Source organism: Drosophila santomea, chromosome 3L (assembly GCF_016746245.2).
Source record: "Drosophila santomea strain STO CAGO 1482 chromosome 3L, Prin_Dsan_1.1, whole genome shotgun sequence".
Taxonomy (NCBI): Eukaryota; Metazoa; Arthropoda; class Insecta; order Diptera; family Drosophilidae; genus Drosophila; species Drosophila santomea.
In genome coordinates, this window is record NC_053018.2 from 14,446,008 (window position 1) to 14,467,418 (window position 21,411).

Genomic DNA, 21,411 nt, shown 5'->3' on the forward strand with positions numbered 1-21,411 from the left:
TTGAAGTATAACTACATTTCAGATAACTTCATCCTATTGAAATCCATGGACAAAACAGCTAAAAAAAACTGCAGCTCGACTTATGATCTTAAATGTGATCATAACTGGTAGGTGAGCAAAGATTCATTTAATTAATTTTAAAATAAATTACCAGTTTCCAAGCTGTGAATTTTTCGAAATAGAATAAGCAAGGTTTTCAAATTTGGTTTTCTCAAATCATTTTGTTTTTATTCATTTTTAAATGTCTTTGTTTTGTGTTGGCCTTCATGGACCATTATTCGCTTAGATGATACATTTTACAATACAATTAATAATACAATAATACATTGATGTACGTTCTTTCCTTGCATTTGGGCTACACTGAGACTTTAACGAAATGTTGCAGGGATATTTACAATTTGACGGGGTTAGACAATTAAAACTATAAGCTACATTTTAGGTAGGTGCTGATGCGAAAAAAACAACAAGGAGGAGGCGCTCGCTCAATGCTTAAAACTAAATAAAATTAATTTACAATTAGGTTTTTGTTTGTTTTTTCCATTTTTCTTTGCGGTTTAGTGAGTGCGCTAAATAAATTATAATTTATAGTTTGTGTATTGGCTAGGAATGTTTGTTTTGTTTTGTGTTTGTGTGTCCTTATTCTCTAGATTCTGAAGTGCGCGAAGATTGTACTAGAATTAAGCGGAGTGGTTTGGAGGATTGGCTTACTTAGAGCTTTTGAAGATTTAAAACCAGTGGATCACTTTGGGAATGCTTCAACAATTGTACTCTACTCTGTACTCTACCCTAAAACTCTCTAATAGGCTCTAATAGAGCACCGGTACCGGTCGCCTCAGGGCGCTGTCCATGGATCCGTCCATGCCATTGGGCGTGATGGTTCCGGGCGACGATCCCGGCGAGGAGGTGGACGAGGATGGGTAGAGTCCGGCGGCATTGGCGGAGTGTGCGGCGTACAGCGATGGTGCCGAGATGCCGGAGTAGATGCCCGAGTAGAAGCTACTCAGCGAGGTGGGCGGCAATTGGGGCGGGGCTTGTCCTTGCTGTTGACCCTGATTGTTGACCGCCGCCGCCGCCGCTGCCTGGGATTGATGCAGCTTCGATAGTGCCAGTGGGTCAAATCCACCGAAGTACGGCACCGGATAGCCCTGATCCAGATGGTGCGAGGGCGCAAAGTATGGCGGCAGCTGATGGAAGGGATTGTAGCCTCCGGCTCCAGCTCCCGGTCCAGCGCCCAGCTTCTGTTGACTCATGGCGCCGGCCTGCATCTGCAGTCCACCCTGGGGTCCAGCGGTCAGCGGGTTCTTGGGCTTGCGACGTGGGCGGTACTTGTAGTCCGGGTGCTCCTTCATGTGCAGAGCCCGCAAGCGCTTGGCCTCATCAATGAATGGTCGCTTCTCCGACTCGGCGAGCAGCTTCCACTCGGCACCCAGGCGCTTGGAGATCTCAGAGTTGTGCATCTTGGGGTTATCCTTGGCGATCTGACGACGCTGCAGGCGGGACCAGACCATGAACGCGTTCATCGGACGCTTGATGTGACCCTCCTGACCCGGCGATGTGGCCAGGCTGTGCATGCCGGCGGACTGGTGGCCGGAACTGGAGTTCAGGCCACTGCCATTGCTGCCCAGGCTGCTCTGGCTGCCCAGACTGCCGGCGGATCCGATCGAACTGTTGGGCGACAAGGTCTGTTGGGCGGAGACCGCCTGGTGCATGTGGTGCGGGGTCATGTGACTGGACATGTGGTGACCCATGCCAGCGGATCCGTTAACACCCTGGCCGGTGGGTCCATTGGGCGAACCGCCCATGGCCGCCAGGCTTTGGGAGTAGTGCAGCACTCGCTTGATATCCATGTCCATGCCGGGACTCAGCTGGAGCTGACTTTGTGGGGCGTAGTCCTCCAGGCCCTGGGTCTGGCCCAAATGGAAACCGTAATTGGGGTGTGTCGATAAGGTGGCCATTCCAGCTATTTTGAACACTTTGTTTAACTTTCGCTTCTTTCAAGATCAACACTTCACTTTCTAGAACACAATGTGTCTGTGGTTCTCAACTGTGATTTCTCAGATTTTTATCTTTGTCTCAATGTCAATTACTGTCTTGCTTTTGCTTCTGCTTTGCTCTTGCTATGCTTCTGCTCGGATCGACTGCTTTTTTGTGACTGATTTCAGTAGTGTTCCAGTGCGGCGTACACGACTGCAGCCAAATCCCGTTTCTCTCGTAAGAGAGTTGAGCACGAAGTGCGAGCAACCCTCGCACCATTACCTTTACGTATGCCACGCGGGTGCGAGCGGGACAGAGGCTGGGCTTCTTACCTGGGAGAGAGCTGCGCCGTCGTCGCGCTCTCACTCACACATAGCGCGTTCTCTCTTTCGTTTTGCGGCCCTTTGTTCCACCGGCTTTGTTCCATTGGCTCCTTTATATCGGTTATAGTTGTTCGCCCATTGAGGGGTGTGTTCAATAGAGGAGCTCAATAGAGCCAAAAGCCAGGCAGCTCTCGTTCGGCTGTGCTTCGTGTTATTCGATTTAGCGACCCCATTCCTGTGGGGCAGGGGGAGCTCAAGCTATAGAGAGAGAGTGTGAGAGAGAGAGAGAGAAGGAGAGAAAGAGAGCAAGAGCGAGCGCGGGAGCACATTGATTTTCGCACAGTGGGCACACAATTTCCGTTATTGTTTGCACGGCGGCGTTGCACTTCCGCATCTCCTATGCAGCTAGAACGAGAGAGGGAGAGAGCACAACTCTCTCCCCGCGTGTGTGTGTGTGCGAGTGTTTGTTGGGCCAATCACAATGGGTCTTTGGTGTGAATTTTTGTCCATTGTGGGTGTCTGTGTTCTGCTATATACCGTTCTCTATGTGTACTCTGTAGTCGGTACTATGTGTGTGTGTGTGAAAGGACTTTTTAGTTTGTGAAAAGGACATGGAAACACGCTTTCCATTCTCTTGCCCCGCTCTCCATTCTCGCATTCTTTCATTTCGCTCGCCATTCTTCTCCATTCTTTTCCGTTCCCTTTTTGCCACTTCTTCCTGGCCGCTCCAGAAAGGATATTACTGCAATTATTTACTTATTTGGCCATAGAAAGAAGCCCACAAAGCAGCCAGTGGAAGTGAGGCAAATCTTCACCCAGATGCAAGTAGAACGGCCCTCTGTGCTTTATTATAATAAAGATGTTTTAGCCAGCTTTTCTTTTTGGTTTGCTAAATAAGCAGCAGCAAATGTAGAGACACCTTTTTAATATTGATTAAAAGGACAAGGGCAATCAAATAGTTCACAATTAAGTTGACTGCAAGCTAACGGTTTCTCGGATTCCTAACCAGTAATATATAGTTTCCAAATTGATTTTCAGCTATCATTTGTGACTCTCGAAACGAAGATATTATTATCGGGTCTTGTGATACAAAAACTTTGTTTTAGCTACTACATTTTTACCAAGTCTTTGTTTTAATAACAATTTTTCTTTCAGGACTAAAGTTGATTTTATTTTACACTTTAAAAACTCCATAACCCGAAATCCAAAAAAAAGCCCCTCACATTTCCCCCCTTCGAGCATATCCCCACCATTTCTCTTTCCCTTTCTCCTGCACACGCACACACCCACACACCGATGCACTAAAGCTTAGTGCACTTTCCAATTGCATTTACAAAGCTCTTATACCTGGCCCCACGCTATGTAAGAGCATAAAAAGCTTTCAGCGTTCGCAACGTTTCCTTTGTGTCTGCTTTCCCCAAAAAAAAGAGAAAGAAGAAAGGACAACGAAGAACGGCAACTACAACGAATCTCAAATAATAATGAAAGCAAAAACTTTTTGTTGTACGTTGTGTAATGGAAAAAGTTTTGTCCGCGCCACATTTTTCTTTCCGAGTATTCAGCATTTCACTTAGCAGACGAGGACACTAAGTGAGTGATAATGGCACACAGTGTGAGATGAATGCAGGATCCTGTTTGCTAAAATCGCTCCACTCACTGCGGTATACATAATTGTTACATTTGCAATACCATTTATGATGAATTCGTTAGATATAGGTCTCAAATGTGTTTTTCCACCTAATTTAATAAATACTAATAAATACTTCTTTATTACCTTTCTTCCTAAAATGAATTTCTTATTATATCTTACAGTGAACAGAATACTTTTTATAATTCAGTTTTTATAAACGAGCTTAACAGATAAACTTGTTATAGTTTGATAAATAAACTCTAAATGTTTTTTCCCACCCAACTGAATAATTACTAAGGCTAATAATAGCATTCTGTTTCACCTTTCCATGCAAAGTGGGAAACATTTTTTAATCCAAATATCTCATAAAAATGCACAGGTGACAGACGACAGTCAGTTGAAAATTCAATGAATGTAAATTAAATTTGATCGCTTAATGGCAGGTGAGAGATGAGTCAAGTTGTGCCGTGATTACTATTATTCGAATACAATATTAACCATTATCCTGTCGCCAGAAATCACCCTCGCCGCTTAACCCATTCAGAATTCTCCGATGCTCGGCGGTGAAAGAGAAAGACTCGCGTTTTATTGTTTGCTCCAGCATTGTTGTTGCTCTCAATTGTTGTTTGTTGTTGTTGTTGTTGTTGTTTTCATTCAATTGTCATTTGGGGAGCGGGTTTCAATTTTTATTATTTTTGTACTCGGCAAATATAATTTTTGTCATTCATTCTTTTTTAATTAAATTCAGGAACAATCGCGCAAATGTGAGACTTGACAATGTCCAGAATGGATTCAATGATAATGGCAAAAATGAAACGAACATAAAAGCCAAATGAGGTTACATTCCCATTATTCTTCCACTGATTGAATCGTTCAATTATTGATACAGCATATATATCGTGCACATTATAGTATCATTTTTGCAAGTTATATACGCTTTTTCCCCTCATTTGGAGTTATATAATTCAGTTCGCCTCGCATCTGGCGTCGGCAGTTGGAAAAGGAATCGTTTTGACTGAATTTTCTCACGTTTTTGGTTCGTTCTTTGTTCACTTTGCATTTCCATTTTCCACCCACCCGAGTTTTCCTTTGATTTTCTCTGCTTCCTGGCGTACGTGTCCATTTGATGGCCTCACAGATTTTGGCGCTTTTCACATGTCATTCCAGTTAAGAGCATTTTTGGCATGCTCACGAATTTTCCTTTCTCCACTTTGAATTTCTGGAAGTGAAAAATTATAGCGCATTTATCGTTTGATGTTAATGCAATGTGGCAATTTGGGGGATGGCAGGTCCTGCTGGCGATAATGAAACCATTTTCGTGCTAAAACTGGCATTAAAAGAAGAGAAATATGTGAAATGCATACAACATTTGTTTGTAGGTAATATGAAGCGAAATGAAAGTAAATAATTGGAACAACACTTGTTTCCGGGTAATATGTACCGAAATTAAATGAAATAATTGAAACAGTAATATGTATTTTCAACAGATTATTATTAAGAGTTTCTACAACAAAGCAATTGTAATAAAATTGTATTATAATTCCGCACTTCCCATCATGTCCGGTTTTCCGGTGCGGGCGTGATTGTGCGACAAGAAATGGCCAAATTGTCTCAGGAATTTCCACTCTCGGCTCATCCCAAGCTCAGACCATTAGGGAAACAAAACGAGCCATTCTTGCAAGGATACTAAAGGAAGAAAAACTGTGTATCTGTAGCGGTGGAAGGACGCCCACATGTGCTGTCGACTTCCGTTTCGGCCTCACCTGATGCAAACCGGTTGCACTTCTGTCATGCATGTTGCACAATTCCTGCAACTTTTGTATCCGCTTTTGTGCAACCATTGTTTATTTGGCCCGTTTCTGGGGAAAGCGAGGAAAACAGTGTATAGAAAACTATTTACGGGGTCAGTTATTGTCATTAGCATTGTTTGCCAAATCACAGATAATATTTCGCAATATCATCCCATAGGCCAACACAATCGACAATCACATTTTTCCGAACAACTTGCGGTGTTTTTGCGCAAAAGGATAATTGGTGTGAAAAACATGTGTAAGCCCGCATCGAGTTATTCCGTTCATGGCTGTGAATGGTTGGATGTGTGGGAAAATGCGATGCAAATCCAATTGTCGGAGCTGTCAGAGCGTAGGTCTTCGATGGCCACTCATAATCCTTGCTCGATTAGAGTTCATTACGCTGCCAGGTCCTAGATGTCATAACAGATTAACCGAGCGACCTTAACACATCTCCCCCACCACCTCCTTCGTCCGCATTGTTCTTAACCCTTCCTTGCCAATGCCATCATCATCGACATCATCATCATCATCCAGCCACTTGGACTAAACGATGTTAATTTCTTAAACGAAGTTCGAGTGCCGGTCCGGTGGGGTTACGACTACGACTTGGTCCTGGGATCTCGTCCTGAGGCCTTTTCCACTCGTTTGTAATCGAAACGAGCCACTTAAGGAACCGCCGCGATCCTTGAGTCAAATTTCTTTATGCCTCGTTTTCATATTTCATTTCATCTCGTTTCGTTTCTATTCTTTTTGCATATATTTTTCTCCTGGCGAATTTAGGGGTTGACTTCTAGGGGAGTGGCGGTGTAGTATTTAAAGTGCTTCAATGCACTGCAAATAAATATTAATAATTAAATTTTAATATCAAAAGAATGGCATGAATCTTACAGGCAACTTTGAGTATAGGTTTCCTGCTGATAGGAAACACAAGAGGTCCTTCAAAACTGAGATATTTCTAGATTAAAAAAGCGCACAATGGTTATGTTAGTTAATATATTCTTTATTTATACTGTTCGTTTAAAGATATGCCTAACTTGGAAGCCAGAACATTGATCCTTAGATCTTCTGTCAGCTCTCCAATAGACCTCCGTTCTAATCTACGCCCCCTTTCTCTCAGTGTGTGCCTAATTTTTGTTGTCGCTCCTCTCCGAGCAAATCGTCGCCGTCAAAGTGCCCACTCGATGCGACTTTCGTTTGAAGTGGATTCCGAGGCTCGGAACAGGCGGACGCACTGGAGTACAGAGGATTCCGGATGGGAGTGGAGAAGAGGTGAGTTTCCTTCCTGACCGACGTGCCGAATCCCACGGTGTGTGTTTACGACCAACAAGCACAGTTGGAACAGCTTCCTCAATGCCATGTACGAGTACAGCCTTCCATCGATTAGCTGCCGAAAATGCCGAAATTTGTGTCCAAATCTTGTGGTTTGATTTCGTAGCCGGAGGGCCAAAAACACCAGCGATTTAATGGGCGGATGGGCGTGTCGCTGGGAAAACCGCTGCCAAATGAGGTCCACTCCAACTGACGGGCGGCTGTCAGCCGCAGTTTCCAGTTTTCCAACCCCCCAGGACTCGAATCGTTTTGACAACCTGCAATCTTCTGATGTCCTGATGTTTAACGCCTTCTCAGTTTTTAAGCCGATTTATGACGTCATTAACTGCCACAGTTCTGAATGTTAAAATCAATTTTAAAGATTAGAAACATACTTCTAGTGAAAATTATCTTTCTTCTAATATATGTATTATAATTAACTTAAAATTGGAATAATATTATATATCACCATATATGCATATGTATAATATATCAAATCGAAGTATGTCAAAACCTTTCAAATTGCAGTATAGAAACTTTGAGTTGCTACTTTCAAAATTAAAATGTTAAATATGAGCTTTTGAGTCACAATGAGTTTTTGACTAAAGGACTTTTTTTAAACCAGCATTCGTTGATTTTTTTTCATTTTCCATTTCAATTATCCTTTGGTGTTTGCTGGAGCTTTACTTTGATTTATATTCCTGTGGCTTCCTCGATTAATTAATTTCAGTCATTTGGCAAATGGTTTCGTCAAAGTCAAAGGGTTTGATTGAGCGCGTTTAATGCTGCCAGAGATCAAAGCGGTCCTTAAGCAATTGAAAGACACCTTTTGGCACCACCCCCACACCGCCCCTTTTCCACCTCACTTTGTATTTACTTGTGTGTTTTCCTATTTATTTTCTTTTGCCCGAATGCAACATTTTCACTCAAGTGATTTGATTTGATTTGATTTGGCGAATTGAATTTGCGCTCCAAGTGTGTATGCATATCTAGACCAAGGCAAGGCACATCTCCATCCCATCCCCATCCATCCAACAAGCATTCATTCAGCCATTCAATCTGCCCGTCAATCAGTCAGTCAGTCATTCAGACTTGGCGGCGTCGCCATCGTCGTTTTTGTGGCCGTTGTTGCTGCGAATTGTTTGCTTAGCGGCGTCCTCCCGCGAGACTCAAGTGGCAAAACATTATTTTGTTCAGGAAATTCAATTAAAACTTTGCGGTTTTTTTTCGTTGTTGTTAGAATTTGTTTTTATTTTCCCTTCCCTTCGCTTCTCAAGTGGTTTTCAATCAAATCGAGGCGCATTATTCAAACGACGTGGAAGACGTGAGGTGGTAGACAAGCATCCGATCAATAAATTGAAGGTGCGCTTAGGAAGCGTTTTCGTTTTCAATTATCTAAACGAAAAATTATATAATATATAAATTTTTAAAAATATATTGAATCTTAATCTACAGAATATACATCTTAAAAACATATATATTTCTAATTTTTATGGTATTTATTACGCTATATTATTATTTCATTCTTTTCACAACTTAAAAGATCCTGTTGATATCGATTACTTAAATGTCCCTCAAACGATCTGTTTACCACTGATTTATGGCCATTCTAAGCTCATCGCAAGCCACCCCGTTTCCATCTATTTGAGCTCATAAAAGTGGCGCTTTATGAGTTGGCAAACAGAAGAGATACGCGGCAAGTGGCGGCCATTTGAATTAAGCCAACGACTTTTATGGGACGCGTCTGGGCCAATAAAGATGGAGTCTCATTGGGGGGATGGATGGATTTGTGGGGGGTGGGGAGTGGGGACATACATCCGTTTATCGATTTGCACATCATGATAACGATTACGTAATTGCAATTGTAGCCGAAACACAATGGCCAAGAAGAAAAGACGAGGGCTGAAAAGAAAAGATACAGATACGGATACAAAGAGCTGACACCTTGCATTGTTGTCCTTGTGGAGAGGTACATACATATATCGGAGTATATCAGCGATTGACATCAATGGGATCGTTGCCGAATATGCCGAATCTGCTGAATGCGTGGGATCGCTGAGTTTTGGGATCTTTTCTGGTTCGGAATCTTTGGGATACGCGCTCCTTTGCAGCACCGGAAGCGTTTAGCAGGCGTCTTTGTTCGGCATCGGGAACAAAGGACAATGGAGCGGGGTTGGCGTTGCATCTGAAAGTGTTAAAGGGCACAGGGATCACTCACAAGCGGAGCTCTCTTTCGGGGCCGCAGCTTGACTTTAATTGAGTTTGAATAGAGCAATTTAGTTCCCGCTGCGATCGTCGGTGCCTCATAACCAATTCGGCGTTTTCACTTCCACTGCGAGCGAGCGAGTTGCAGAAATTTCTCAGACCGAGTGGCGTTGGAAAAATTGTTTTCATTTGCTGTGGCGCTAATGATATGGTGCCTAAACCCCTTAAGGTCACAACAATAGGGGTAAGCATTTAGCTTAACCCCTCATACCTCACCCTTAACCCCCGTGCCCCCACAAACAGCGACCGCCTCTTTTTTGGGCGAACAATTACCATCTGAATGTGTCACAGTGTGGCCAAAAAGTATGTTCCCAGCTTTGGCGATTGGCTTTGCCATTGTGTGTGTCCTGGCCGTGTAATTACACACCTTTTGATCCGGAGTCTGGCTCTGAGTTCTAGGTGTCGAGTTCGTTGCGTAATCATATGTTTTGGGTTCTGCTGCGCTGGCAGCTGTGAATGGAGCGGGCACGCCCACCGTCCAAATCAACGCCCACTTCCACCAATGGCTGCATGTAAATGTATTATTCTTCTGCTTTTGCTAAAAATTAAAAACACTTTTTAGCTCTCACACGGAAGTACTGAATGCAACTTTGATTGGGAGAGCATATATGCTCATTAGGCAACTTTATTCAGGACCATTATAAAACATACTTTTAATCTTTCTCTGAAAAATTTATATGAGGTAAATGTTTAATAAAACGAGGAAAGATAATAAATAAACTAAAAATTAGTTCTTTAATGCATTTATTTATTTACATACACAAAATAAAAGTACACTTTAGATATGAATCTCGTTTGCCGGCCGACTTGTGAAATTCCCAGTCATAAAAAAGGCTGAGAAAGCTGTTTAATTACGCCCCTCAGCACATACAAACATTGTAAAACCATAACAATAAAAGCGCTCGAAGGTAATGGGCCAAGGGAAATACGAAATGGTATTGCGAGCGGACAGTTTTCAGTTTTTCACCTTCTAGGTGTTCCCGGAAAATCGGCCTGCTTTATGATCCTTAAGCAACAGCGTCGTTTATAGCGCAATTTCGGCGAGGGGCGTTTGCCAAATGACTTTTAAATGCCGTCTGTGATTTGGCCCTAACTATCGTAATTGTTTCGCTGTTCATGTTATTTTACAAAAAAAAAGAATTGTAAAAAAAAGAAACCAAAGAATTTTAGCCAACTCAGGTTGAATCCTTTTGGGATTTGGCATTGGCAGCGGAGAAATGGTTAAACAAGCATTCAAATACGAATTATGGACCATTCCCAGGTGAACTGCCACTAGAAGTCAAAGGAAAATTCGATTTTCCGCCGCGACTCTTTTTCCCCTCACATTTGACTGCCTGCTTTTTTCTTGGCTGAGCATTTCCTTAACTTCTTTTTGCGATACTCAAGAGTTTGTTTAAAGTAAATTATTTATGCAAATCAAAGTGCAAAAGAAAGAAAAGTTTGCCATTTATTTTGCCCGTTTTTGGGGTGTTGAGTGCGAGGGTTGTCAAGGGTTGAGGGTTTGACCTTTGTTAACTCTGTTTGCATTTCAGCTTTGCTGTGCTTTGATTTAAAACTGTCAACGCACACGAGTGCCGGAAAAATGTGCTACTCGTTGAGTTATAGCCACCACACCCAGCCACCCACATGGAAATTCAAATGCAAAAGCAAATTTTCCCGGAAACCATTGTTGAATATTTTTCTGCGTTCCCTTTCTCTTTCGGTGTGAACTTATAAAAGCACATTGATTTTATTAAATGTTATTTTGAGTGAATTTGGATTTGAGTTTGATAGTTGTTTGTTTGGGCCAACTGTCATTCGCATGCAGCGCCACTTGTGCCACAGATTTTGCATCGCTCGCCTAAATAAGTCATCGATTATGTGGCCAAAATAGATTTAAAGTGTTTTGCATATTCCTATTTCTAGATTTTCTGTATAGTAGTTAAATAAATAAAGAATATAAAAACAGAGTAATAGAGCCCTAAAATGTTATTTTAACTAATAAAAAGTAGCAATAATAATTTTAAAATGTAAACTACTTATTTTAAACAAGTAAACACCGCTCTTAGCTTGAATTGTGAAGCATAGTCCCGTGTAGTCTACATTTATTGCCCAAAAAGAACACATATCAACAAGGCCCAATAAAACTTGAACTAAGTAAGTGACTCTGGTCTGTCCACATGGATCCTCAATAGTTGTTATTATCGGAACTTTCCGATTTGGGGGCGGTGCCGAAGAACTTCTCGTACTCCTGCTGACGTCGAAGGGCGCGGGCTTCGCGCTCCATTTGCCGCTTCTTGGCGAACCGCTGATGGATGCGCTTCATCTCCTGCACCTCCTTCATCTCCTCCTTCTCCTCCTCCTGCAAACATAGTTATTATCTAACTATTTATTTAAAGGTAAATTAATGTGCACCTACAGTCATGTTCAGGCGGAGAACCAGTGCCCTACGGCCATCCGACATCGACTGACTGTACTGCATGAAGTTCTTCAGGCGCTCGGCGGGTGGAACACTGCGCTCCACGACCAGGACGATCCTGGCCCACTGGCGCTGCCACTCGTTCCGGATCTCGGCGATCTTCTGATAGGTGTTGCCCATCATGGCGATCAGCATGTTCACCAGCAGCACACTCACGATCACCATGAACAGGAAGAACAGGATCTTCGCCTCGTACTCGTGCTGCGTGGACACCATCGCTCCATAGTAGTCACCGAAATTGGTTAGCGACATGAGAAACATGGCCACTATGGATTCCATGGGCGAGGGCATGGGGTTGGACTCCGCGTCCTGATCCTCTGGCGAAGATGGGTTGTCGAAGGTTAGGAAAATGATGTAAAATGCCTGGTAAAAGGAATAGGAATCATAATGAGCAATCCCGCTTTAAGTGAAATGAAATTGTAGCAATACCTGGGAGAAACCCATCACGAACACCAAATAGATGGACACGAAACGCAGTAAATCTCCCATGACCATGCGGTATATCATCACTACGAAGGGACCAACTGTTTTAAAGCCGCTAAACAAGTTAAAAAAATTATTAAAAATATTTATAAAATATTCAAAGAAAGCCTAACTGACCGACAAAAGAATAGAAAATAGGGAGCAGTGGTTAGCATTATCACAACGGTGACGTGATCATCGATTTCGGTGAGACAGGAAGCCCTTAACCATGGAATGGTCATCATCAAAGCGCACGAAAACAGAAACATAACACGCGAAGGTGCCGTCATCTAGGGATTAGATTTTAATCAGATTTAGTTTTAGAAAAATGCAATATTTAAATGTAATTACCAAGTTCTCAATAAACATTTTAAGGCCCAGGAAACGAGCCTCTCGCAAGGCGACCAACAGATACAGTATGGCACCCACAAAGTTCAGCAGTTCCGCCATAATACGCAGCTTGGCCAAGTCGGACTCGAGGTTCATCAAAGGACACTGGGCGTAGCTCTCCCACCAAGCGGGCAGGACCTCAACCTCCGACGGATCGTAGTACTCAGTGAAATTGAGCCAAAATGTTTCTGAAACAAAAAGTCTTGTTAAATCACAGAAACAAACTGATGTTGTATATAAAAAATACACTCAACTGTATTCGGTAGTCATTGTGGCCCTCTTTCTGTGCTCATGATACGAGTTCGATGCATTTTGCCTGTACAGATCACTTTTAGCCGTAGTGCTATTGGCGCCATCCTCGTCCTCGTCCTTGGCATCCGGACCTGGACGCAGGATGAAACTGAACAGCGAGATGAGGAAGTAGAGGGCGAACATGTAAAACTGCTTGTAGAACCGCGACTTGCAGAACGTGTCCCATTTGGTCTTGAGCAGATCTATGACCACACCATCCAGCAGCTCCAAGTGCTCCAATTTATCGCCGAACACCACAAAGTTGAGCACGGAGTCCTTGTTGATGTTGCCGGTTTCCTCGTTAATGGTGTCTATCATCAGCAGCGGATATGCGGCACATGTGATGCTGCCCAGCTGCCAGTAGATCTCCCGTTCGATGCTCATCACGTGGAAGAACATCTCAACTCTGCCCAACTTGGCGGCCAACGTAAGCGGCGTGAGATTCTGAATGTTTTTTATGTGTATGTTGGTTCCAACCTGAAAAAATAAAAAAAGCTTAAGTAGTTACATCCTTGAGTAAGTAGTTGCTTCACCTCGTAGCCCACGTCGAACATTTCGATCTTCTCGTAGATGACCAGCATGTGGAGCACGGTGTTGCCGTTGGTGTCCTGGAAGTCGGGATCGGCTCCTCTGGCCAAAACCAATCGGAAGCACTCCTCCTGCGACAGGCAGGCGGCGAAACTCAGTGGGTATTCGCCCCAGTAGACATAGCCATCGTAGTTGGTCATGGGACAAAGAGCCACATACTCGTGATCCGGCGAGTCCGTGCGAGAAAACTTTGTATCCTCCGCCGACATAAAAGCGCCACAGCACCTAAAGGTGTTCAATGGTTTGTAAGATAAATATTTAAACTATAAATATGATATAGATATGATTTTTACCGCTCTTGAACATCCGCGTTGGCATCCAGCAGATACTTCACCATGGCGGGATCCTCGTTGACGATGGCAATGTGCAGGACACTCTCGCCGTAGTACTCGTCGCTCATGTAAATGTCCAGGATGAGTTTCGGGTAGAACTTGAGCAATCTCTTGGCGAGATCAGCGTGCAGGGAAGATGCGTTTAGCAGGCACAGGTGGAGAATGGTCTCGCCCACAGCGCCACGCATCTGGAAAAGATCAATAGATTTCAAATTAATTAACCAAAGTAACAATTTGAAGTAACAATTCCACTCACATTCAGATCCCAGCAGACGAATCGATAGGCCGTGGGATTGGAGATGTACTCGGCCTCCGAAACCTCGGGGCAGTAGTCGTGGATGTTGAAGTCGTCGTCCGGATTCTCGAGTGCTCGGATTTCGGGCAGCTGGCGGGTGCGGGGGCGATCCCTATTGCGCAGCAGGACGAGCTTCGAGATGGGGAAGTAGCGTCCGGCGCCCTTGTTGTACAGAAAGGGCTCCACCTTGGTCTTGATGGCGTGATCGATCTCGGCGAACTGCTTGGTTTGGCAGGCTCTTTTCATCATGTCCACCAGGAGTCCGCCGCCCTTGAGATTCACGAACTTGTACAGAGCCTGGGTGGAGACTCCGGCCTGCTTCTTCACGCCGCTGGTGACATTACTCTCCGTATTCCCCATTATCCGATCCGGAATGCACTTTCCCCCTGGGTTTTTTTAGGTTTCTAAACGCTTTTGAACCGCGACATTGCTGGTGGAAGTGTCTGCTCTTGGAATTTTCTATTTGTTATGGCGAGGTCCTTGTCCATCGGTGGCTATTGATAAAACATTTCCTTGCACGTCCGTTGCCAATGCAACAGCTGAACTTGAGCTCCTTCGCTCTGTTTACGCTGTGTTGCTACGACTGAGTACCTGTTGCACCTGTTCAACAAGTCGCGTTGGCCCCTTCATTTGTTTTTGATTGCTTAATATGAATTTAAGCACGAAATGTAGGTGAATCTTGTTATCTACTTTCTTTTTACATATAATGCATTTTACAATTTTTGGGTTCAGTAACCATTTTAAATAAAATGTTTAAGCTGTTTCAAAATGAAAATATATAAGGAAATTATATATAAAACCTTCCATACAGCTTAACAATATATACAAAAAAATCCCGCGTTACAGCTTAACAATTTAAGCAATTTAGTGTTGCATTATTTATTTTTACATAATGACGTTCAAAATTTGTTTTGAATTTGAAAACTATTCACATACAAAGTGTGGTGTGTGTCTTTGCTGTCTAATTTTAGCCGTGCCAATAATTTTGACAACTTTATCTACATGACTACATTACAAAATTTGTTACAAAGCGTTCACACCAGAGTTAGAAAGCAATCGTCGATATTACTATTATATCGATATGTTTTTATATAAAACAGAAACATAAAATATTAAGTTTATGATCTTCTTCTTAAATCTTTTTAATAGTGCAGTTTGAGAATTAAGAACCTGAATTAAGAACTGAGCTCCAGTAGGCAGTACCTATCGAATTTATAATCGATTTATAAAGTAGTCGCATTAAAACAGTTATTCAATTTGTTACTGTTATTCAAAGCAACTAACTGCATACGACCTAGCGGGGATTCTACCCGATAACAGAAGTTGGTTAGTGTCTACGATTGTCCAATTAGAAGTTGGCTCAAAACTGTAATTGGCTGTAATTACTTCAGACTGGAAGTCTTCGTGTAACATACTTTACATATGTTAAAGATAAAAATGAGCATTAATGATATATAAATATTGTTATACAATTATTCAAATGATTAAATGATTCTATTATATGTATATCTGTCGAATAAAACATAGAGTAAGCACAAAATATGATAGAGATCATGCAAAAAGAATGAACTAATTTCAAATATACATTTAGGCAGCAGAGTGCAGCAGCAGTCCGTTGCTCTGTTAAAATTTTCGAAATAACAGAGAACTAACATTGCTACCGAGAGAAGAGTGACCGTGTGACTGAAGCTGGGAGTGAGCAATCCTACACGTCCAGTATAATTTAGCTTCGCGAGACTGGCCACACCTTGCCGTATATAAGCGGATGCAAGCCGGAAACAGCGCGATTTCGGTCGTCGAATTTTGTTTGGAGCGGACGGATCGTCGGTCTGGCATATATCGAAACTGCAGTTGCATTATTTTACCATTTTTACTTGTAACCAATAGAGCATCGTATGTTGTTGCTGCGCGCGTGAAGTCGAATTGTATAGAAGTAGCGGTAAACTGCTTTATTTGGAATCGCACCGAATATATATCTGCACTTTGGCATTTTATTACTTTACATATTTTCGATAGCGCGCGCGCGGTGAAATTTCCCACGTAAAACCACCAAATCACTACACAACTCAAAAAAAAAGTTGAAGACGTTGCCAACGTTACGCACGCGTACAAATACAGTTAATAAATTCAGCTAAAAGTTTTTTCATGCGCAAAGAATGCTGATTTGAGTGAAAGTGCAAGTAAATCGAATGAAACACAACAAATAAAGCCGATTTTAGGCAATATTCAGTGCAACTACCTGTTCTGCAACAAATACATATACAGCTACAGCAACAACAACAACAGCGACCAAATCTAACTGTTGCGCTCCGCCGGCTGTCTCCGTCTCCCTCTCTCCTTGGACTGCGCGCGCGCGTGTGTGTGTGTGTTCCTGTATTTTCGCCATTCAATTGTTGTTGTTGTGGCTTTTCGCCAAGTGCAAATAATTTGCCTTTTGTTTTCAACCAAATTCATGTTCAGCTAACGGTTAACGCCACTCGTCTGCTCCAATTGGATACGCAAATATATTATAACAGGTGCGTTGCCCGAACGAACTAACTGTTTGCAAAACGGCTCCCAATTAGCAAATGTTTAAACTGTACTGTTATTCTGGTTCTGCGAAAGAAGAAGAGGGCGAAACCGAGATAAACTAGATAGATAATAGATAAGGAGATCTAATTGGGCAATGATAACCAGCTTTGGGTGCAAAATCTTAAGTTTATAGTACAAATCCCTAAAGTTGAACCTCTCACAGAATCTTACTTTAGGGAATCTAATATAAACCCAAGTGATGTCATCTAATCTGATCTTTGGTTTATACTAAATTGGTACTCTCTTAAGTCTATAAACCAGTCAGAGTTACTAACACTGAGCGTTAAAAAGTAAGTTTCTTAACAGTACACGTGGGGAACTACTTGAAATATTTAAATTAGGCATAATAGTTTACTATTTACTGTGTACATTAGGTTAGAAAAACATAAATAATATCAATCTTTATAAGCATGATATTGTTGAAACCCTTGAACTATTAATTGTTGAAGAAATGAGTAATTTAATTTGGTATTTTTTTTATTAACTTATATCAGCTGCGTGACTGTCAAATGACGAACTTTATTGTTTCCCATCCTTAATCATTATTATTTTTTTTGTGAGCTATCACGCATTCACAATAGTATTGATTCTCAAATACGCAGTCATTTGAAACAGCTTGGAAAAGGACACTTTGGTAGCGTCATTCTTTTGTTTTGGGCCAATTTAGTAAGCGGCTTTTACTCTATTATTTATTTGGCGAATGTGTTGGTGTGGGAGAGTTGTAACATTTCCACGAATGCGAAAATTCGCAATTGTTTTTATTTGTTTGTTGATACGCTCTTGTCATTGTGGGTTTTAGCCAGGTTTTCGTGCCAGCCAGCGACATCGTTGACTTTTTGTTTGGCTTACTTGCTATTGTAGCTTTTGTTTCTCTCCAACCGCTCGCTTTTTTCTGCGCTTTTGTGGTTTTCGGAGTTTGAGGAAGTTGTGCCATCGATTAATTAATTAATGTAAAGTGCCGCTGCATTGTCAACTACTTCCGGACCACCTGCCTTATCCTTATCTTATCCTTATCCCGCAGGATGCAGCCCTACAAGTGGCTCATCTTGCACTCGAGTATCTTCTAAGTTTTCCCCAATGTAATTCGAGATCCACTTGGCCTAAGATGGAAAATCTGCAGGGACAGCTGCTTCCTCTGCGGATTGCATCACGCTCATGCTGCACAGTGTAATTTGATATATTTTTTTTTTTTGGTTTGTAAGTGCGTCCATTTCCTCTAAGTTCATTTTGGCCTCTGTTTAACATGGTTTAGGGGTTCTCGTTTCACATTTGCACCTTGCAAAGTCTGCCAAAAAATAAAAACAATGCTGGCCAACACACACAAACAAAAGAGAAAAACCTGAAAGAAATACATTTTGCTGCTGGCTTGGAATATTTCGCCTTGGCACAGTTATGCGGATTTTGCGCTTTTCTGTTTTTAGTTTTTAACTGTGGTGTCTAGAAACACATCATATTACTTAAAAAAATCCCCTTTCAAATTGTTTACCCCAAAAAAATGGTAATTAATATTTCATTTAATTTAATGGAAACCTTATGCAACTTACGTTAATTGAATGTATTACTTTAGAATGCACTTTTTACCAAATAATTAAAAATAATTTATAGCCAGTAAGTACTCGCTTTCAGTTTTCAACCGCTTGCCAAAAAGCCATTAGTATTTTAATTATCTTATTGAGCAGCATTTTACAAAAACCAATTAAGCGAAATGCACAAAAATGATAAAAAGTGTAGCTAAAATTGAGTGTAATTAATTGCTTGAACTTCAATTCGCGGCGATTCAAGGTAAACAAGTTGAAATAAAAAGATTTCGTATTTCTTTTAATTTTATTTTACGCCAGCTTTTTTTTTTCGCTCTCTTGTTTATAAACAAGGCAATGACGAGGGAACTCGTGGCAGTTGTTGTTACTATTGTTATTGTGCCAAAATCTAAACAAGAACGATGTGTAGAAATGAGAAAAGAACCGAAATGAAGGGAGTGAAGGCATTCAATTGTGCCAGTAGCCTGTTTAGATGGGGTGGGAAAAGCTCTTAGAAGAAGGGTGGAAATGAATGGCTGATTGAAGAGAGCCCGATGACGTCGCCAATTGACATTTAATTGGTTTAAACAAGTTGAAAAAAAAACTCGTTGATCGAACGACCCACTGAATGAGCGACTCAAATGGAAATGCATTCAAATGCCATTCCATCAAACTGGGTCGAATGCCGCTTCTTCTTCAACTTCCTCTGCTTCCTCTTCTTCCACCTGTGCCGCCGGTTCAATGCACCAAAATGAAGAAGAAGAAGAAGCCACCAATTAAGTTTTCTTTATACTACTCTGTATACACTCTAATGCTAGGTTAATTTTTAAAAATAATTATACTATCGTTTTATATTTTAAAGTCTTCTATTTCAAGTTCTCTAAAAAATGTATTTTAGTAAAAAATGTTTTAGTAAAGAGAAAAATCTCAGAAAAAATACAATGCTGACTTAACTACTTTTTAAAAATTCACTTAAAATATAATTTTTTTTTTATATTTTATTTCTTATTTTCATATATTTTTCTGAGTGCAGTGAGTAAGAAAATCTTTTATACGCACTTGGTTCTTTTTACCTTTTTGAAGAGCCCGCATCTAAGCAAAGTAAATAATTGCGGTAAACGAAATGCACTGCAAACACACGAAAAGATCTGAAAAGGTGGGCAAGGAGGAGGGGGAGGGGGTGTGGTACCCTTATACTGGCTCAACTTTAAACAGGTGTCGCATTTTATGACAGTCTGTTTTGTTTCCCTGTGTGTTTTTTATTTCTTTATTTCTTTATTGTCGTTCTGCCATGTGGTGCAATGTGTGTGTTACGCTTTTCATCTTTGTTGTATTCGAATGCATCTTGCAGATACACATGTGTGCACTCACATGCACATATATATAATATACATATATACCAGGTTTATATGTCTGTGATAGACTTCCGTATGTACCTTTCGTTAAATAAACTAACTAACTAGGGCTTGTTTTCCATGCTTGAATTATTTGAAGCCGCCGCAAAGGGAACCTAACTAAATTATTGAAGCATAAAAATGACAAAAACAATATTATTTCGATAAAAAGCTTGCTCGATCTAGGAATAATCAATTTTTATTTCTTACTAATTTCCTTGTTTAGATTTATACATTAGATTCCATTCCGATTTTACAATATGATTCGATCAGTTATGTATAAATATGTCCAAAAATATGTAATATTACAAAATAAAACATCTAAGACTATTAAATACTTGTTATTGTACACTGCAGATGGTATCTTCTGTATCTAACTTTTTATAACTATGTATTATTAAACATATCTAAGATAATATAAGGTTGTCAAATATCTCCCTTCCGCTTTTTTGCTTTTTTTTATATTTTATAGGATTCCTTGACCTTTGTCAACAAGCTTTCATTTATTTTTTAAACCGCTATTTTAATTAGACATTCAAAAATTGTTCTAAGACTGAGTTGTTTAAATTCTAACCACTTTTAATTATAATTAATTTCTGTTTAGAAAGGTTTCCTATTTGGTGCGCCACATTGCAGCTGGCACTCCTTATATGGCCATCTAGCTCTAGCCAAAACTGTGTTTTCCGGCCTGATTTTCCTGACCTGCCTCAGTCTTCCCTTCGCGATCTCGCAGACAAGTCTACGGAATCTGCCGGCTTTTCTTCCGCACCCCCCTTTCTCCTCCCTGCCCATCCAACGAATTAGGAGTGGCACGCCTGCCTCATTATTCATTCGGCCAAGGCATTCACCAAAAACTTGACGTGGAATTTTCGCTCTTGTTGATTCTCTTGTGAATTCATGGGCTTCCGCTTTCCTCGTACGCTCGGAGAATTTAAAACCCGGCGGGAGGAACACAAATTAGCGGGAACTGCCAGCGAAGCATTCGCCGGATCAGAAATAGAGTGCAAACTAGAGTGTAGGATGTTCGGAGGGAGTTTCTTCATGGGTGTCGACAGTTCGAGGCATAAAAATAAAATCACAGAGCTAAAATAAAATATGTCAGCATAGGCGCAAATGAGATTTGTCTCAAAGTTGCTGTAGACGCGGACTGTGGACTTACTAATTGATTTTAAAGTATACGGTGTGGGATGGGATTATACAGTGCGTGTCAGCGGCGTAAGGATTAAAAGATTTACTCGTAAAGCAAGGTGATTGGGTACGACATTTATGTTATTATATACCCATGCATACTTACTTATTTATTTTTTAAGATTAGTTTAGATTAGTAATGATGTAAGTTCAATTTAAGAGCTGTAACTTGAGTTTTCAATTGGTTGTTTTCTTTTCCCACTTTTTTTTTGTCACTTTTCCTTACTAAGCACCACTATGTTCCCCTTCATTTCACTCCCTCCAATGACCCAATTTTTCCAATTCAAGTGTGGCAACAAAGTTTTCTTCTTTGTTTTTCCAGTCTGTGTTTTGTATAATTCATCAATATTGCTTCAACCCAACCTCTTGGTTTTCTGTCATTTCCTTCGATTGTTATTTCAGTGTGTCTGTTTTTTGTGGGCGTTCTCGTATTGTTTATCTGGGGCGTTTACTTTGGCTCTTTGGGGGCTAATTTAGTAGATTAGCTTATTTGGAGGTTAAGTGAGAGATAAAAGTGGAGTTGCTGGATTACTACCAGAAAATCACAATATTCACTACATTCACTAGCTAAAATTAAAGTGGAGAATGGCTTAAAATTGAGAATTTTTTGTATTTCGCATTGCCTTTGTTAG

General features: G+C 41.1%; 3 protein-coding genes across 6 annotated transcripts in view; 1 reads left to right on the forward strand and 2 right to left on the reverse strand.

The window, feature by feature from the left end:
• Nucleotides 1-220: 220 nt before the first annotated feature.
• Nucleotides 221-2,143, reverse strand: LOC120449606 (SOX domain-containing protein dichaete). The gene has a single exon (XM_039632174.1). The coding sequence runs from the start codon at nucleotides 1,953-1,955 to the stop codon at nucleotides 807-809; it is 1,149 nt and encodes a 382-aa protein (XP_039488108.1). The 5' UTR covers nucleotides 1,956-2,143; the 3' UTR covers nucleotides 221-806.
• A 9,285-nt stretch (nucleotides 2,144-11,428) lies between these two features.
• Nucleotides 11,429-14,720, reverse strand: LOC120450051 (transient receptor potential cation channel subfamily V member 5). Its single transcript, XM_039632807.2, has 9 exons — nucleotides 14,071-14,720; nucleotides 13,776-14,002; nucleotides 13,428-13,707; nucleotides 12,858-13,371; nucleotides 12,565-12,791; nucleotides 12,352-12,503; nucleotides 12,181-12,289; nucleotides 11,692-12,114; nucleotides 11,429-11,634 (listed from the first exon to the last, which is right to left on the reverse strand). Exons 1-9 carry the CDS (start codon nucleotides 14,467-14,469, stop codon nucleotides 11,461-11,463), a joined length of 2,505 nt encoding a protein of 834 aa, XP_039488741.1. The 5' UTR covers nucleotides 14,470-14,720; the 3' UTR covers nucleotides 11,429-11,460.
• Nucleotides 14,721-15,886: 1,166 nt separating this feature from the next.
• Nucleotides 15,887-21,411, forward strand: part of LOC120447457 (rab11 family-interacting protein 4B) — a 43,200-nt gene continuing 37,675 nt past the window's right edge. For all 4 annotated transcript variants that reach the window (XM_039628828.1, XM_039628830.1, XM_039628832.2 and 1 more), the window contains exon 1: nucleotides 15,887-16,625. The gene's annotated coding sequence lies outside the window, so the exon portion shown is untranslated. The remainder of the gene's footprint in view (nucleotides 16,626-21,411) is intronic.

Excerpts from the sequence above, each read along its gene's own strand:
- LOC120449606 (XM_039632174.1), bottom strand. The coding sequence starts at position 1,955 with ATGGCCACCTTATCGACACACCCCAATTACGGTTTCCATTTGGGCCAG.
- LOC120450051 (XM_039632807.2), bottom strand. The coding sequence starts at position 14,469 with ATGGGGAATACGGAGAGTAATGTCACCAGCGGCGTGAAGAAGCAGGCC. Across the intron at positions 13,708-13,775 it reads AACGCGGATGTTCAAGAGCG|GTGCTGTGGCGCTTTTATGT; the intron begins GTAAAAATCATA and ends GAACACCTTTAG. Across the intron at positions 12,792-12,857 it reads CACAATGACTACCGAATACA|AAACATTTTGGCTCAATTTC; the intron begins GTTGAGTGTATT and ends TTTTTGTTTCAG.